Source organism: Mustela lutreola, chromosome X, assembly GCF_030435805.1.
Source record: "Mustela lutreola isolate mMusLut2 chromosome X, mMusLut2.pri, whole genome shotgun sequence".
NCBI classification, from domain to species: Eukaryota; Metazoa; Chordata; class Mammalia; order Carnivora; family Mustelidae; genus Mustela; species Mustela lutreola.
This window is the reverse complement of record NC_081308.1, coordinates 101,851,950-101,867,871: the sequence shown is the minus strand read 5'-3', so window position 1 is coordinate 101,867,871 and position 15,922 is coordinate 101,851,950. Positions and strand designations below refer to the sequence as shown.

The 15,922-nt window shown below is 46.1% G+C and overlaps 1 protein-coding gene across 2 annotated transcripts in view; it reads right to left on the bottom strand.

The window, feature by feature from the left end:
* Positions 1-15,922, bottom strand: part of DOCK11 (dedicator of cytokinesis 11) — a 188,584-nt gene that overhangs the window by 101,316 nt on the left and 71,346 nt on the right. For both annotated transcript variants that reach the window (XM_059158508.1, XM_059158509.1), the window contains exons 11-16: positions 13,560-13,700; positions 11,901-12,113; positions 5,743-5,865; positions 3,803-3,885; positions 752-874; positions 486-562 (exon numbers count right to left, since the gene is read on the bottom strand). In XM_059158508.1, the coding sequence (XP_059014491.1) occupies positions 486-562; positions 752-874; positions 3,803-3,885; positions 5,743-5,865; positions 11,901-12,113; positions 13,560-13,700 (760 nt within the window). The remainder of the gene's footprint in view (positions 1-485; positions 563-751; positions 875-3,802; positions 3,886-5,742; positions 5,866-11,900; positions 12,114-13,559; positions 13,701-15,922) is intronic.

Sequence of the window (15,922 nt, the reverse complement as noted above, 5' to 3'; positions counted from 1 at the left end):
AACTATTCACTACATGTGCTGGATTGAATAGTGTCCCCCATCCCCAAAAAATTCATGGCCACCGGAACTTCAGAATATGACTGTATTTGGAAACAGGGTCTTTACAGGGCCACCTGGCTGCTCAGTTGGAAGCAGGGTCTTTGCAGATGTCAAGATGACATCATACTGCCTTAGTGTGGGCCCTAAATCCAGTGACTAGGGAGTCTGCCTTAGAGCACTAGGAGGGAATGCAGTCCTGTTAACATCCTGATCTTGACTTTCAGCTTCCAGAACCGGGAGAGAATGAATCTGTCATCTTAAGCCAATTAAGGAGCCAACTGTAGGAGTTTCTTATGGCAGTTTCTTAAGCCAATTGTAGGAGTTTCTTATGGCAGCCCTAGGCACTTAAAGCACCGTGTAAACCTCAAGAAATATATTGAAAAGATTAAAAACCTGAGATTCAAATGTAGCCCTTTGAGGTTTATTTTTAACATGTGAATTCTTACTTGATAATTCCACAGGAACACATTCTACGGTGACGTTGAGCTGCCCAGGAATAATCTGCAATTTGGTCTTCTCTGGCCTAGGTGTAAAATAAGAAATATTTTATACTTAAAATTTATGAATACTGAACGCACTGGTTACCCTATATGCAAACTTCCAAATCCAAAAATGCTCCAAAGCATTCAGTTTCTCCCACATATGACTCGCATTCATCGTATCAAGAAACTGTAATTCATCTATTTTATCAATTTACTACAGTAGCACTTACTTCTTGTACTCTGAGAGCAACTTGAGAATGTCTTCATTTGAAAGCTTGCTACTGTCTTGTTTATACAAAGGAGAAAATCTCCCATCCAGATCCAGAGAACCTTGAGTATCCTTGAAAATGGGTCTAAAACAACAAGAGAATTTTTTTTTTTTTTAATTCTCAAGTGTTGACAAATTAATACAAACTTACTGCTGGTGCACATTCAACGTGGTACGACCACTTTGGAAAACTCATTGGGTAATTTCTTGGGAAATTCAGCACATACCCACCCTCTGACCCTGCAAGTCCACTCTCAGGCATATTTCCACAGGACACCTAAATGTTCGCCACAGACTTGTTACGTCCCCGAAATGAAACAGCCTGGATATTCATCAACAAGTGAACGGATACACAGTTGTGTATTCAGACAGTGGAATACTACTCAGAGTGAAGGGCAGATATGTTACAAGAATGTGGATGAACCTCAAAGCCAAACTGAGCACAAGAAACCAAATGCAAAAGTACATACGGCAGGATTCCCTATGTAGGAAGGTCTAGAATAGAAAAAAGTCATCTGTAGTGGTACCCATCAGCGTGGTGGCTGAGTGATGGGAGTGGGATGGCTGCCTGGACAGGGGCAGGAGGAAACTTTCTGAAGTGTCAGACACGCTCCAGATCTTGGTTGGCATGGTAGTCACGTGACTGGAAACATTTGTGAGAATCCCCCAAGCTAGATACATACAACACATGCATTTGAATCAAAGGTAAAGTGTGTCTCTAAGTTGATGACCATTAAGTTAAAGCTTTAGGGTCAATTTATACAAAGTTTACAAGATATACGTAGAGTTTCCAAATACAAGTGTGGATGATTCCTTACCCCTCTTCCCTCTCCCATTAAAAAAAAAAATTCTATTTATTTATTCGATGGAGAGAGAGACCACAAGTAGGCAGAGCGGAAGGCAGAGGGAGAGGGAGAAGCAGGCTCTCCACTAAGCAGGGAGCCCCATGTGGGGCTCGATCCCAGAACCCCGGGACCATGATCAGAGCCAAAGACAGACGCTTTAACTGACTGAGCCACCCAGGCATCCCCGACCCCATCCCATTTTTAGGCAGCTTCTTACTGCTAAAATAGGCCGTAATGGCCAAGCCCCCAACACACTGGGAGCAGCTCTAGCCAAAAACATAATCCCCCCCACCAAGCCTCCTAAGATGTGCTTCTAGGCATTAACTATGGTTCCTACTTCTAAGCATACCTCCTTTATTTTCAGTAAACAGGGGTTTAGCATACATCTTTAAAATACCCCAGGCAAGCCTTTAGAGTGAGTTCTTGCTGCAGGAGGGAAAAGGGAGCCCAATTACTCATCAGAACAGGGAATCAGAGCGTCTACGTTCAAAGGTTTTTAAATTAATATCTAAATTACTTTCTAAACTCATTTTCCTACTGACCAAACAGCACTGAACAGCCACGACAGTGGGCTGTGCGCTACCGTGGTCTGGCATGGGCGGAGGTCACGTGCTATGGGTTCAGATCCTGGCTTGGCCATGTGCTCCGGGAAGTTGGGCAAGGATTTTTTTTTTTTAACTTGTTCCATGGCTGAATTTCCTCCTCTACCAAGCAGGAATAACAGTTCTCACCTCTCAAGAAGGTACACATTAAAGCACTTAGAATCGTCTTGTACAGGGTTCCCAGATAACTCTGAATAATCCCAACAGCAGTGACAGACTTCTCAGGCCAGAGCACCACTAAGGACGTGTGTCCACAAGCCACACTTCACCCCCGCCAGTTCCTAAACAGACCAACCTCTGTGACTCTTCGCCATTCACCAACCGTGGTTATCTTCTTCTTTTCTTTTTTTTTTTTGAAACTAGCCCACAAAACGAGGACAAGCATGCTTTTTCATCTACCAACACACAGTATGTTCTGAAAGCTTCCCCCAAATGAAATGATTATAAACACTGACAGAAGAGTTAATTAGCTTAGAATCTCCTCCCCTTATGCTACTCCCCAACACCCAGCGAACACAGTGGACTGAATTACTCAGAACATGGTGCCCTTTCCCCCAGAAGTTTCAGTGAGCTGTATAGGCTATACCACTCACAAACCAGTGAACCTGAACTTCAAAGGGATGGGGTACAAGAAAGACATTTTAAGTCATCACTGTATGTAGACTTGCAAGAACTGGGGGAAAAAATATATAACCTACCATAAGAGATGAACTAGAGATAACACCCTTCCACATATACTACCCGTGACAGGTTTCACGCATCTGTCATCAGAAACCAAGTCTATTCATGAATGACCCACTTGCACTTAACAACCGCATTCTTTTGCCTTCTCATTTTTAGTACAGTTTCCAGAAATATTCTAGGATAGCTTTTCAAAGCATAAACTTAGCCAGCTTTGAAACAGTGGGCACGCTGCACATAATTCGCTAAAATCTCGGGTTTTCTGGGGAGGGCAAAAAAATTCCATTACTGTAGCAAATAAACTCTGCTTTAGAATGCAATAAAATTAAGTGGTGGTCAGATTGGGAACCGAGGCCAAAGCCAATTTCCCTGAAGCACCACAGATGAAGAAATGGAAGGCTCCTGGAGGCACAGCAAATTGCAAGAAAAAGGATTCTCATATCCCGTGGAAGAGCTCACGTCTGTGACCTCCCACCTAAGTTCCCACGTGGAAAGCCAAACCCCAAAGTGCCAGCATTAGGAGGAGGGGCGTGTGGGAGGTGATTGGGTCAGGAGGCTGGAGCCCTCATGAATGGGATTAGTGCCCTTAGAAGAGGCCAGCTAGATCAAGATAAAGGAGAAGCCAGCTAGCTGTCTGCAACCTAAAAGAGGCTCCTCGCTATCACCCGGTCATGCTGGCACCCGGACCTCAGACTCCCAGCCCCCAGAGAGAAATGTCTGCTGCTAGAGCCACTTGGTCCCTGAGAGGACCCGGCCACGTCCCAAGTGTCCAAGGATAAACCTGGCTTGTCAGAGACCGCCCGCTAAACGCTGCCGGCAAGGATGACAGCCGTGAACTTTACAGATGAGTGCGAACAGAAAGGTCAGGATTATATTTGTACAAACCTGGCAGCCCAAGCAAAGGGCATTCTGTATTGTCCAAGGCGGCTACACACTTGCTTTGCTGTCCTGTGCACCTTCTGGGCCGTCTAGGGGCAGAAATAAGAAGACACACTAGCGTGTGTTTGAACAACCAAAGACTCACAGCACACAGTAATTTCCCCCACTTACCAATGTAAAACATCCCAGTCTGGCAAAAAAGAAAAAGAAAGAGCTCCCAATAAAAACAAACACAAGATGCGGCAGCTATCCACTTTCCACTAGAGTTTTCTTTCTTTCCTTGTTTTTAAATTCAATTGGATTTTATTTTATTTTTTGGCAGAGAGAGAGCACAAGCAGGGGGAGCAGCGGGCAGAGGGAGATGGAGAAGCGGGCCCCCCGCTGAGCAGGGAGCCCGAAGCAGGTCTTGATCCTAGGACCTTGAGGTCATGACCCGAGGGCAAGGCAGACACCTAGCTTACTGAGCCATCCAGGCACCCCAAGACCAGAGTTTGGTGGGGTTTTTTTAAAAAAAGTGTTTTGTGTTTCATCATTAACAGAGCCTTCATCAGGATATCCAAAGATGGATGAAAAGAGGTGTAGGGCACATTTTGTACCAAAGATCTCTACTGGGAAAATTTTGAGCATTTTTAATGCATATTTCCTTTCACACATGAGCTGGCAGACACTCATTATTCTTGGGAGAAGTTTGTTCTGAATACAGTTGACCTTTTTACTCCAAAGATAAAAAGCCAAGTGACCAAGAGTCAATGCAATTAGTTTGGCTGGGCAAGGAGCTGCTGTTTGCAAGGCGCTGGAGCTGACAGAAGATTAACAGCCCACAGAGCCGAAACCAGCTGCAAAATGCCGGCCGGATGCTCATCCCCAGAGATGCAGAATGCTAGAGGCTCTTATCTACATCGTTGAGACTTTTCTCTCGCACACAAATTAGTCACATGTCCCCTCAGCATCTTCCGCTCAGTAAACACTATTTGGACACATAACCAGATACCACGTATGACAGATCGACTCTTTGTAAATACACAGTAGCTGCAGTGCCGCTAATGAAACAGGCCACGCATGCTTTCGCTCTCTGGGCCTTCGTTTTCTCATTTGTAAAACAGGAGGAAAGGACCAGGTCACTCATTTGCAGGAGTCTGGATTTCATGATCTAGAAATTTGGACGATTACAGGGGTCGCTGACTTTCCATGTTGCCATCCGAAGACATTTCAACAGTTAAAACAGTAGCTACGGGGGCGCCTGGGTGGCTCAGTGGGTTAAAGCCTCGCCTTAGGCTCAGGTCATGATCCCAGGGCCCTGGGATGGAGCCTCACATCGGGGCTCTCTGCTCAGCGGGGAGCCTGCTTACCTTCCTCTCTCTCTGCCTGCCTCTCTGCCTACTTATGATCTCTGTCTGTCAAATAAATAAATAAATAAAAATCTTTAAGGAAAAAAAAAAAACAGTCGCTACCATTTCATATGCCAACATTCCGTGAAAGACACACAGGCGTAATGTTCAAAAAGGTAGGAAGAACAAAAATCTCAGAATAAAGGACGGCCCCTCGAATTGAATTCACTTAGCTCCATGAATCTCTTGCTCTCTTATCTTTTGTGTGCTTATCACAGCCAGGGCTGGACCTCCCAGCTCTGACATTCTAGAGCTGAATGGAAGGGTTGGAAATAAAGAGTAAGCTACTGCCAAGGATATGGTGTCAATGAGCAGATGTCGCCTAAAAGCCTTTTGCTCTTACTTTGATAAGCAAGCAGCAATCAGACTGTCATGTAAACAGAACATAAATGAAAAGGGGGGGGCTCACATTCAAGCTGTAGCACGCATACTCACATGGCACACCGCATTTAGAGAACAAGGCTCCCTGGAGGGGTCATTAACAGTACCATTTAAAATATCAGCAAAAGGCAAATTTTACATTAAGCTGAAACGGTCACAAACTAGCATTGCCACTACCTTTGCTGGGTCCGAATTTTTGATGTAGGGTTCCGCACAGTGTGCAATGTTTCCCTGGAGCACCTTTTCAATTCTTGCAACCAGAAAAATTTCAGGATGTGGATTCGTCACGGAGAAAATTCCCTGAGGGAGAAAAAATGACTCCCATTAGACATTTTAATGTGACTTCATGCATACCGTTGGGTGGTCGATGATTCCTAGTCCTGTGCTTAGCATCAAAGGGTGACCTCTAACGCAGGGTCATGTGTAGGACCCTGAAAATAGACAGCCTTTCCTTTCACACAGCTCCTAAAGCTTCTTTCAAAACCGACCTGCTCTGGTCACTAACTTCACATCTATTTGTCCCTGAGGTACAGCTGTCGCCATTACCACTTGGCCTCTCGTGTTTGGCCGTGTTCGCAAGGTGCCTTTTCATACCTAATTAATACGACACATATTGTTTGGCTTCATGGGCCCGTGCTGAAATAGCACGCATTTCTCAAGTGCAACTGAATGTGCATTTTCAAACGTCGCTGCATGTTAACTCCAGAGCAATTCACCTGCAATTAATACTAATTATAGCTAAGAGGAAGCAAATGCTTTACTGCACTTAAAGAGCGCCTGCGCTTTTCAGGTGAGGAGAGAGAGTCCAAAAGTTGGTTTTTTCCTGTACAGTCCACTTAAGGGTTATGAACGTAGATGCAGCCAGAGTTACAGATGCTTTCTGATACCACCGTGTCATCCACTGTCCAGCTCCTCCCAAGGAGACTATTTGCCAAAGAGCCAGTTAGTTGATTAGATCTGTTGTTTAAAGGAGCACCACACAAATGAATTCAAAGGGAAAAACTCATTCCTGGGATTCGACCAGGTATTATTTTTCTACCTGGTGTATTACCAACTGTGTTCAGATCGTGCGTTCCAGTTTTCAGAATATCCTACCTGCTCCGGAGCAAGCACTCCACGGCTTCCGGGAAAGATGAGAAAACCCCGTGTGAGACCCCAAGTCATCCCCCACGCCCCACCAGAATCCATTTATATAAGGATATATATATATATATATATATATCCTATATATATATCTCACTTGGAATGGCTGATTCACCTTTGAATTCCCAAGCAGTGAGCAAGGAAGGAAGTGGTTAAACACTGCTTGGGAGTTAACAGGTCCTGGGTTCAAACCTCTGGCTCCACCACGTAGGGGTGAAGGCAAATCCCCATCCCATGTCTACACCTCAGGTTTCTCACCAAAGAAATGGGGATGATGAGAGTAACAGCTACTCCAAAGACTTCCTGTATGGATTCCTTGTACTGCACCCTAGGAACACTCACTTATTACTTAAGTGGCCCGAAACACTCACAAGGCCATGGAACCCGATTCCTGGTACTCCCAGGAGCATTCCACTTGGGTGGGGAGATGCGCCTGGCAGCCAGCCCCTACTGACATGGTCACCTAACTGTCCTAGATGGTTTTGTGCGTTATCTTCCTTGATCTTCAGGAAAAAGACCTCGAATGCAGGCACTTAGGATGTACCCATTTCACAGATGAAGAAACCGAGGGCTTACAGAAGTTTATGCTGCAAGCGAACAAGGAGCTTGTGGCCAGGGCTTCCAGACTATACATCCAGCCCACGCTATGCTGCCTCTGAGCCCTGAGGCCCATACAGCCGACATTTCACATGATGAGGACAGATAAGAGCAGCAATACTGATTTTTGCTACAGCTAATGTTCACTCATTTTGAAAACTCTGACAATGGCTTTCACTTGGATATCTGTGATCACCATTACTGCGCTCTATTGCTGGTCATGTCATGCTGAACAAACATGGCGGCCTAGCACCGTGCTTGGCCCTTTCTGGGAACTGTGCACTTTGTCAGAGCCTTATAGCTGCCCCTGCATGCAGGTACTATTGTTTCCTCCTGTTCACAGATAAGAGTGCTGAGGCATCGAAGCATTCATTTTTTAAAATGACCAGGGATTCCAGGGTAAGGGGACGCCATCAGCGCTGTTCTACCTTTTGTCCCAGTCAGCTTCTAGCACTCTCCCTGTCCCCAGAACACAGAAGGGTAGCCAGAGAGAGCTGGGGAATACCCATGTGGCCCGAGAGTCTGGCCCTTGTAGACGAGGCCTCTGACCCAGCCATCCTTTTCCACCTAGGAGCACGGATGCAGCTGCCCCCAACCTCAGGGTTAATTCTTACCCCCTTTACTGCCCCTCTCCCTCTAAAGAAGGGGTGAGGCCCCCTCACCCCAGTCCCCAACACTTACAGAGCCCACAGCAAGGTAGGGCTTTGCAGGGGAGATGCTGTACCCCTTCACCAGGCTAATAACAGCTGCCCCAAGGAGGGAGCCCATGGAGTCACAAGGAGGCAGGCCTCCAAGAGTCAGCATCTCCCCCACAAGCCCAACCTAAAGTCAGTCAGGTCTGACCTTGGGAGACATGGGGGAGCTGAGCTCTATCAAGGCTTCTGGGAAGAAAATGCCAGGCAGCTGAGAATAAGGGTCACAAGGGGGCAAAATTACTCAGTGGATCCAACTCCCTCCTTTCCCACTGTTCTCAGAAAGCCACTGGAGAGAAAGACTCCAGTGAACAGATGGGGAAGGCCTAGGATGGCCCCCAGACAACCACCATCCACCGAACTCTTACTACAGATTATGCTGCTGTTCGAGCCGAGCCGCCTTGCTAGAAGGGCTGTGGCCACCAAGACAGCCCTTTCTGGGAACTCTGGGGAACTGGGCCTTCTCCTCCTCTCTCAGGTAACACAGAAGCAGTATACCACAGGGGTAAACACCTGGCTTTGAAACCTGCTAGACCTACTTTCAGGTCCTGTTCCTCATCTAAGTTCTGTGACCCCGGGGCAAGCTACTGAACAGCTCTGTGCCTTCATTTCCTCATCTGTATATTGGGTATGGTAATAGTGCCTGCCTACTTTGCTATGCTGTTATGAAAATAAGGACCTTGATAAAGAAGCTAGAGAAATACAGTGGCATGTAAGAGGTGCTGAACTTGGGGCGCTTGGGTATCTCATGGGTTAAGCATCTGCCTTCAGCTTGGGTCATGATCCCAGGGTCCTGGGATCGAGCCCCACATCAGGTTCCCTGCTCTGTGAGGAGCCCGCTTCTCCTTCTGCCCATCCTCCCCCTCATGTATTCTCCCTCTCTGCTCTCTCTCGCTCTCAAATAAATAAATAAAACCTTTAAAAAAAAAAAAAAAACAACTGCTGAACTCGTTGTCATTGCTGAAGAATGGGAGAGCTGGGACCCGGGTTCAGATCCACCTACATTCAGTCTTTCTCCAACACAGCACTGCTTCCTCCCCCTAAATGGGAAGACGTTGAGGAAAAAATTTCTCCAGGGCCACCTGGGTGGCTCAGTGGGTTAAGCCTCTGCTTTTCGGCTCAGGTCATGATCTCAGGGTCCTGGGATGGAGTCCCGCATCGAGCTCTCTGCTCTGCAGGGAGCCTGCTTCCACCTCTTTCTCTCTCTGCTTGCCTCTCTGCCTACTTATGATCTCTCTCTGTCAAATGAATAAATAAAAATTTAAAAAAATTCTCCAAAATAAAATGTTCAACTAGTTGAAATCAATAACCACTTCCCAGTTCCATCAGTTGGTCTGAAAAGATTGCAAGATTTTCAAGCCATCTGAGGCCACTGTCCCTTGGGTCACCTTCCCAACACTCCTCTATTCTTTTCAGGCTTCTTCTCCCAAGCCCCACATCTCCTGCATGGCCCTCTAAGTTAACTCCTGCCCCCCAACCCCCCCCCCATGTGTTCCAAACACCTCCACTACCATTGCACAATAGGCTGCAGCATGGAATTTCATTCTGCTGGCCATTGTTGACTGGAGTCTTGGAAACAGACCTAGGTTCCAATCCCGCCTTCTCCACATTCGGCTGCGTAATGATGGACAGCTTCCTTCACCTCCTGATCTGCCCTTTCCGCCCCTCCAAAACAGCCACAAGTGCACTATTTCACAAGACTATGACGATTACATGAAATGTCAATGGAAAATTCCAGCATACTGGAGATACTGCAAAAACTGTTGATTTTCTTCCTGACCTAGATTACAAGTGGGATAAAGCCCATGCCCACAGGTTAAACTCCATGCCTTAAACATACAGCTAAGTACACTCAAGAAATAAAGTAAACACATCATTGGCTTAAAGGGGCTTATTTGATATGGTAGGGATGCCTGGGTGGTTCAGTCAGTTAAGCGTCTGCCTTTGGCTCAGGTCATGATCCCAGGGTCCTGGGGTCGAGCCCTGCATCAGGCTCCCTGTTCAGCGGGGAGTCTGCTTCTCCCTCTGTCTGCTGCTCCCCCTGCATATGCTCGCGCTCTCTCTCTCTCTCTGACAAATAAATAAGCAAATAAAATTTTTTTAAAAAGAGGCGACAAAAAGCTACCACAGATCCAGAGCCCAAGGAGGGAAGTAACTGCACATGCAAAGTCTTCCCCCACCATTTAGCAATCTGTACCAAAGAGCATAATCCTGAATCCAAAAAACCCCAATGCTTGGTATTTATTCTAAGGAGATAATTCAACAGGAGAGCTAATGAACATACACAAGGATGTCCAATGTAGTGTTATTTACAATATCCCAAATGACAAATATCCCAATGAGTTAAGTTCATGGAATACGACATTAGCCTTTCTGAATGTGAGCGATCCAGAGACACTGATCCAGAGATACTGATCCAGGATCCACATGATATGGAACAAATACAGCAGGTATAAAATGGCATGAACAGGATCTAGTTTGTATAAGAACATATATAAGATTTATGCGTTTATATATATACAGATGTCTGGAAAGAGGTTGGTCAAAATATTGACACTTCTTGTCTATGGGACGCAGCGACTTTTTCTTTATGTTTTTTGTCTTGTTCAAATCTTCTACATCATAATACATTTAGCTTTATAATCAGAAAAAAAGACACCACCTTTTCATGGCGGGGGGAATAAATCTTACAACGTGAACTGCTTTGTTCTTGTGCCTCTTTCCAGTTTCAATTCTGTCACAGTCTAGTTTCCTTTTAGTTGCAGAAGTCGAAAAGGAAGACTGACGATTCTGTTCTGCCTAACCTCTCATGGCCTGCAGGGAGGTCAGAGGTCAAAATGCAAGGGAAGCATCAAGCTCCTTCTAAAGAGGCCTCTTTGCACTGGACAGGACGTAGAGCGCGGCATTGCATATGTGACGGAAGCAGTCCCCTCCCATTGCTTTTCAACCAGAACTCCTCGGATAAAGGGCCTTTATGCTCCATTAAAACTACCTATTCATGGGGGGGTCAGCATGAACACTGCCCGCTCGCAAATGAAGATCCCCAAATTCCGGACAACTTGGCCACTGGGAAGAACGATATTCTGGAGGAATTTGACCGTCAATGCAGGACATTTTGCTGTGGGGGGGGCGGGGGTTAGCAGGCCAGGAATTTGAGGAACACAGATCTAATGGCACCTCAGCCAGGGGTGTAGCCAGACACACGGAACCCCTATCCTGTACTCAAGTCTGGCAAAGATACAGCCTCCGATCTGTGACAGGTCACAAGACTTGCCCCGACGAGTGAATTCTCATTCAGACGGGCACCTTCCCTTCCCTGCCTAATTTCCTTCTCTTCCTTGCACTCACTCAGAACTCCATTCTCTGGTCAGCAGCCAGGCTTTGGCTAAAGTTCTGCAAGGGGTTGCTTTCTGTGCTGGTCCTAAGGAAAAATCCAATGGTGTTTTAACAAATACCTGGAACTAAAGACGGCACACCAAGACAAAAGCCAAAACCCAAACCTGGCCACCTATTCCCACAGGAGCGGGGAATTCAGGAAGGGGGGCAGGCTACGGCAGGGTCCACTGTTTTCTTCAAAGAAACAAGCCTTCCAGCCGTCCCCTGCCTTGCTCGCAAGTACATACAGGAGCTGGGGGTATGCGTCTCTGTCTGTGTGACCTACATTCAGCTCACAGAACACTTCCTCTGAGACTCACATCACGGTCCCACTGAAAATGTTCCTTTGCTGAGGTGTAGCTAGCTATGGGGTTTCCATTCTGTCCCTGCCGCTTCGGTCCCCAGAAAAACCCCTAGCCAGACCTCACGGGAGATGGAATGCCCGGGAAAACATCGGTCTGAGCGGGCGAAATAACCCATGGGTGTGTTTCGGTTTCTTCTCCAGGCGGCTACGAGAGGACTCTTTACCTGCTTTATGTAGCGTAACTGAGACTCAGCAATTCCATGAATAGAAGACTCCGGGGAGGAGCTTTTCAGGCTTCCATCACCGGCCAGCTGGGTGGAGGGGCCCCACAGCATCTCGCGGACAGATGGGGGATTCAGGTCTACATGGAAGTCAGCTGAAATCTTGCAATTGTTCCTTACATCAAATAAGGCAAGATTGATAAAGAAGGGTTCAACCTGGGAACAAAAACAGTGACATTTGGCAGTGAAGACTTTTTGGTGGGGGTGGGGGAGGAATGCAAAATGACAAAACGATGTCCGGATTCCACGAGGCTCTGCGACTGCTGTTCCTTTCTGAGTTCGACATTCGGCTAAAACTGCATTAGGGCTCGTTTGCATATAAGACAGAGTGCTCTGAAGTAACAGCCTATCAAATGTTAACTTCTGCCAGGTATAGGTAATTTTGCAAGTTACACTTTCTTTAAATGAGGAGAAATCAGAAGCCACATTTAAAGGACATTGATTGTTCTCTGAATAACATGTAATTCTCTACAGGTTTACTGAAATCGCCGAAAAACAATGCCAATATTATCGAATAAAAATGAATGTTCCCTTTTGTTATGTTACAGCTTACTAGATTGGACCTTTAATAAGAGCAAATATCAGTCAACATCAAATTACTTGACAAAAGCTTTGCCCCATCAGCAGTTTGGGAAGACACAATTCGTCCCTACAGACAGTATTTGAAGGCTGGTCACAAAGAGAAATTTCGTGCCAAATGGTGTAAAGATTAACCCTTTATACACAGGAAGTCTGCTAGTGCATTTTAGCTGCTCTGGAAGAAAATAAGTCATTACTGCAGGTATTTGTCAAAGGTAAACCCAGAACGAAAAAAGAAAGATGATCATAGGGGCACCTGGGTGGCTCGGTTGTTAAGCATGTGCCTTTGGCGTGGGTCATGGTCCCAGGGTCCTGGGATGGAGCCCTGCATCGGGCCCTGCATTGAGCCCCGCATCAGGATCCCGGCTCGGCTGGAAGCCTGCTTCTCCCTCCTCCCTCTCCTCCTGCTTGTGTTCCCTCTTTCACTGAGTCGCTCTCTGTCAAATAAATAGATAAAATCTTGGAAAGAAAGGGAGGAAGGAAGGAAGGTAGATGGATGGATGAATGCAGGCTCTTTGGCGATTTTTACTTTTATAGTTTCAAGTGTTTCTGAGTAACTCAAATGATCCACGACAGCTCAAGGTTGGAATTTGCTGTGAAAAACAAAATGAATTCACTTTAGGAGGATGGAGGGCGGCCGACTGCACAGCATGTGTGTCCCCGCCTGGTTTTGGTGTTCCTTACTCATTGCGATGAGCCAACCTCACAGAAGAAGTCACATTCTCTGGCAGAATTCCCAACTTGGAGGACCATCCAGGTTCGGGGAACATGTCCCTTTAGAACGTCAAGAGCCTACACTATCTGCATTTTAAATTGGTTAATATGGTCATGAATCCTCTCAGAATGAAGACCCATTCGTATTTTGGCAAAAGAAAGACACGTATGAAATGCCTCCATGTCAAATTTATCACAGTACATAGCTATGGAATTTTCATCCCGTAAATTACTTCCAGTGATTAAAAAAAGAAAGCAAAGCATTTCCTTAATGCACTGGTTTAAGGTGGAAGGAAAAGTCATACATACATTCGTGGGTGGTCCTTTTACGTTGTCTCCAACTTGACCCAAGATATTGAAAGTTAAATCATGGCAATTCACCAGGAAACGTTTATTGCACTTTTCCTCAAATGGCTTTATATCAGGTTCAATTCCTGAAAAGTCCAACCTCTACAAAACAGATGATAATAAATCATTTAAAAAAAAAAGATTCATATTAATACAGATCTATAAGTAAAAACTGCAAAATCCTACAGTTTCTCTACCCATTCTTTGTTTGAACCCTTTTTTTTCATTCAATAGGTCTTTCTAGAGCTCTCATACCAAAGTTCAAATACTGACAGAGAAATCCTAGAGGGAAATGATAAGACTCTGATCTAAAGCAGGGAAGAGTCACAAGTCTGTACCCTGGCCTATGAAGCCTTATATGACAGAAGTCCCTACCCCCCTCAGCTCCTCTGACCTCATCTCCCACAACTGCTGCCTCCCTTCCACCCCCACTCTCTGTTCTAGCCACACTGGCCTCCTCAGTCCTTTCTCCAACATACTAATACACCCCCACCTCAGGGCCTTTGCATTTGTGGTCTGGCAGACAGATGCATGGCTCACCCCCTCATTTCATTCATGTCTCCTTATCAACTGGCATTTCCACAGAGACCTTCCTTAACTCCCTAAGGGGACTGCACACTCTGAAAGTCTATACTCCCTTTCCTTGATTTAAGTCTTCTGACATGACTTTTTCATATGTCCTTAGTTGTTATCAGTCTTCCCCACAAAATACATGTTTCAGTATGGCGGAGATGGTGTCTTCTGTGAGGTCTACGGGGGGGCAAAATGGCCATGGCAAAATGGAGACAGTAGAGGCATCAAGAATAACATGATGGTCTCTAACTTAGACAATTCGACTGTGGTGTCACGACCTTGGTTGTGAGGTAACACAGAATGGCAGATACGGAGGAGTGGAGATGGTGAGCTTCATTCACGATGTGTCCAGTTTGAGGTGGACTAAGTGGCTGGGAAAACAGCAGAGGTCTGGGTTGGGGATCTGAATTAGGGAGTCAGTGGCAGCTAGACCTACATTTCAATGATGACCTAAGGGGGACGCATCTGCTTCGAAAAGGGATAAACACTGAGTTCAGCTTCTAACAGAGCTGGGGGTATGCCCTGACTGCCCCAGAGATGTATTTGTTTAATTATTAGTATTTCAAAAAAGTTTTTTTTTTTAAGTTTTAAAAACAGATATTAGGGGACGCCTGGGTGGCTCAGTTGGTTAAGCAGCTGCCTTCGGCTCAGGTCATGATCCCAGCGTCCTGGGATCGAGTCCCACATCGGGCTCCTTGCTTGGCGGGGAGCCTGCTTCTCCCTCTGCCTCTGCCTGCCATTCTGTCTGCCTGTGCTCGCTCTCTCCCTCTCTCTCTCTGACAAATAAATAAAATCTTAAAAAAAAAAAAAAAAAAAAAAAAAAAAAACAGATATTAGGAGTCAAGGACTCCTCTCAGCTGGGGAGGAATCTGTCCCTCCTCAAAGAAACTTCAAGAATCCTCCTCCTCAGCTCACACAGTTCAGGCGATCTGAGTTCCTCTGTTCCTTCTGAGTATCTGAACACATTTTAAGTTCTGCTCACAAATGGAAGGAAAAGCATACATTGTGGGGCCACTTACTATACTTTAAGACCTGAGACAAATGAGGCAGGAAATGATTGGGTGAATCTGAATAGAATATACCGCCAATACGGAAAACTCAAGCTGAGAAACACAAGTAATTCGAGCCAAAACAGGTATTGTGCCGGAAGAGCTTTGGATAATTACAGCCGTTCTGACCTAGCCTGCACCGCTGACAAAATCCTCCTTAGAGAGGCCTAAGCACAATATTCGTACCTGAACGCGCCATCGCCCCCCACCTCCAGAGTCTATTTATCTATAAACCGAATACAAATGTGTGGGACTAGACAGCTCCCTCTTCAGCTGGCAGAGACCAGTCATTGCCATGGAGATCAATTCTCATTTCCGCCCATTTATCTGCTCTCCCTTCTCTCTTATTCAGACAGTGGAATGTGAAGAGACACAGAACTAAACCACCCCAGCCCCCAAATCCTTTCCCTTCTGAGGCCCGTGAGTCCCAATGCCGGGACGCTGGGCTTTCCCCAGGAGTCTCGAGCTGGAGCCATCTCCTTTGGTCAGCCGGTGTTTCCTGATTCTCGAAGGTCCGTGATAGAAAGATCTCTCTCTAAACATCGTTCTGTGATCCAAAGAGAAAGCTGATACCCTAGGAGGGCACTTCACCTAGAAAAGGCACTCAACGCGTACAGCACGGATTTCTCTGCAAGGACAGTGCCTTCCAGAATCAACACTACATTCAACCGTTCCGTGCTTTAAAGTTTCATCAGAGCTCTG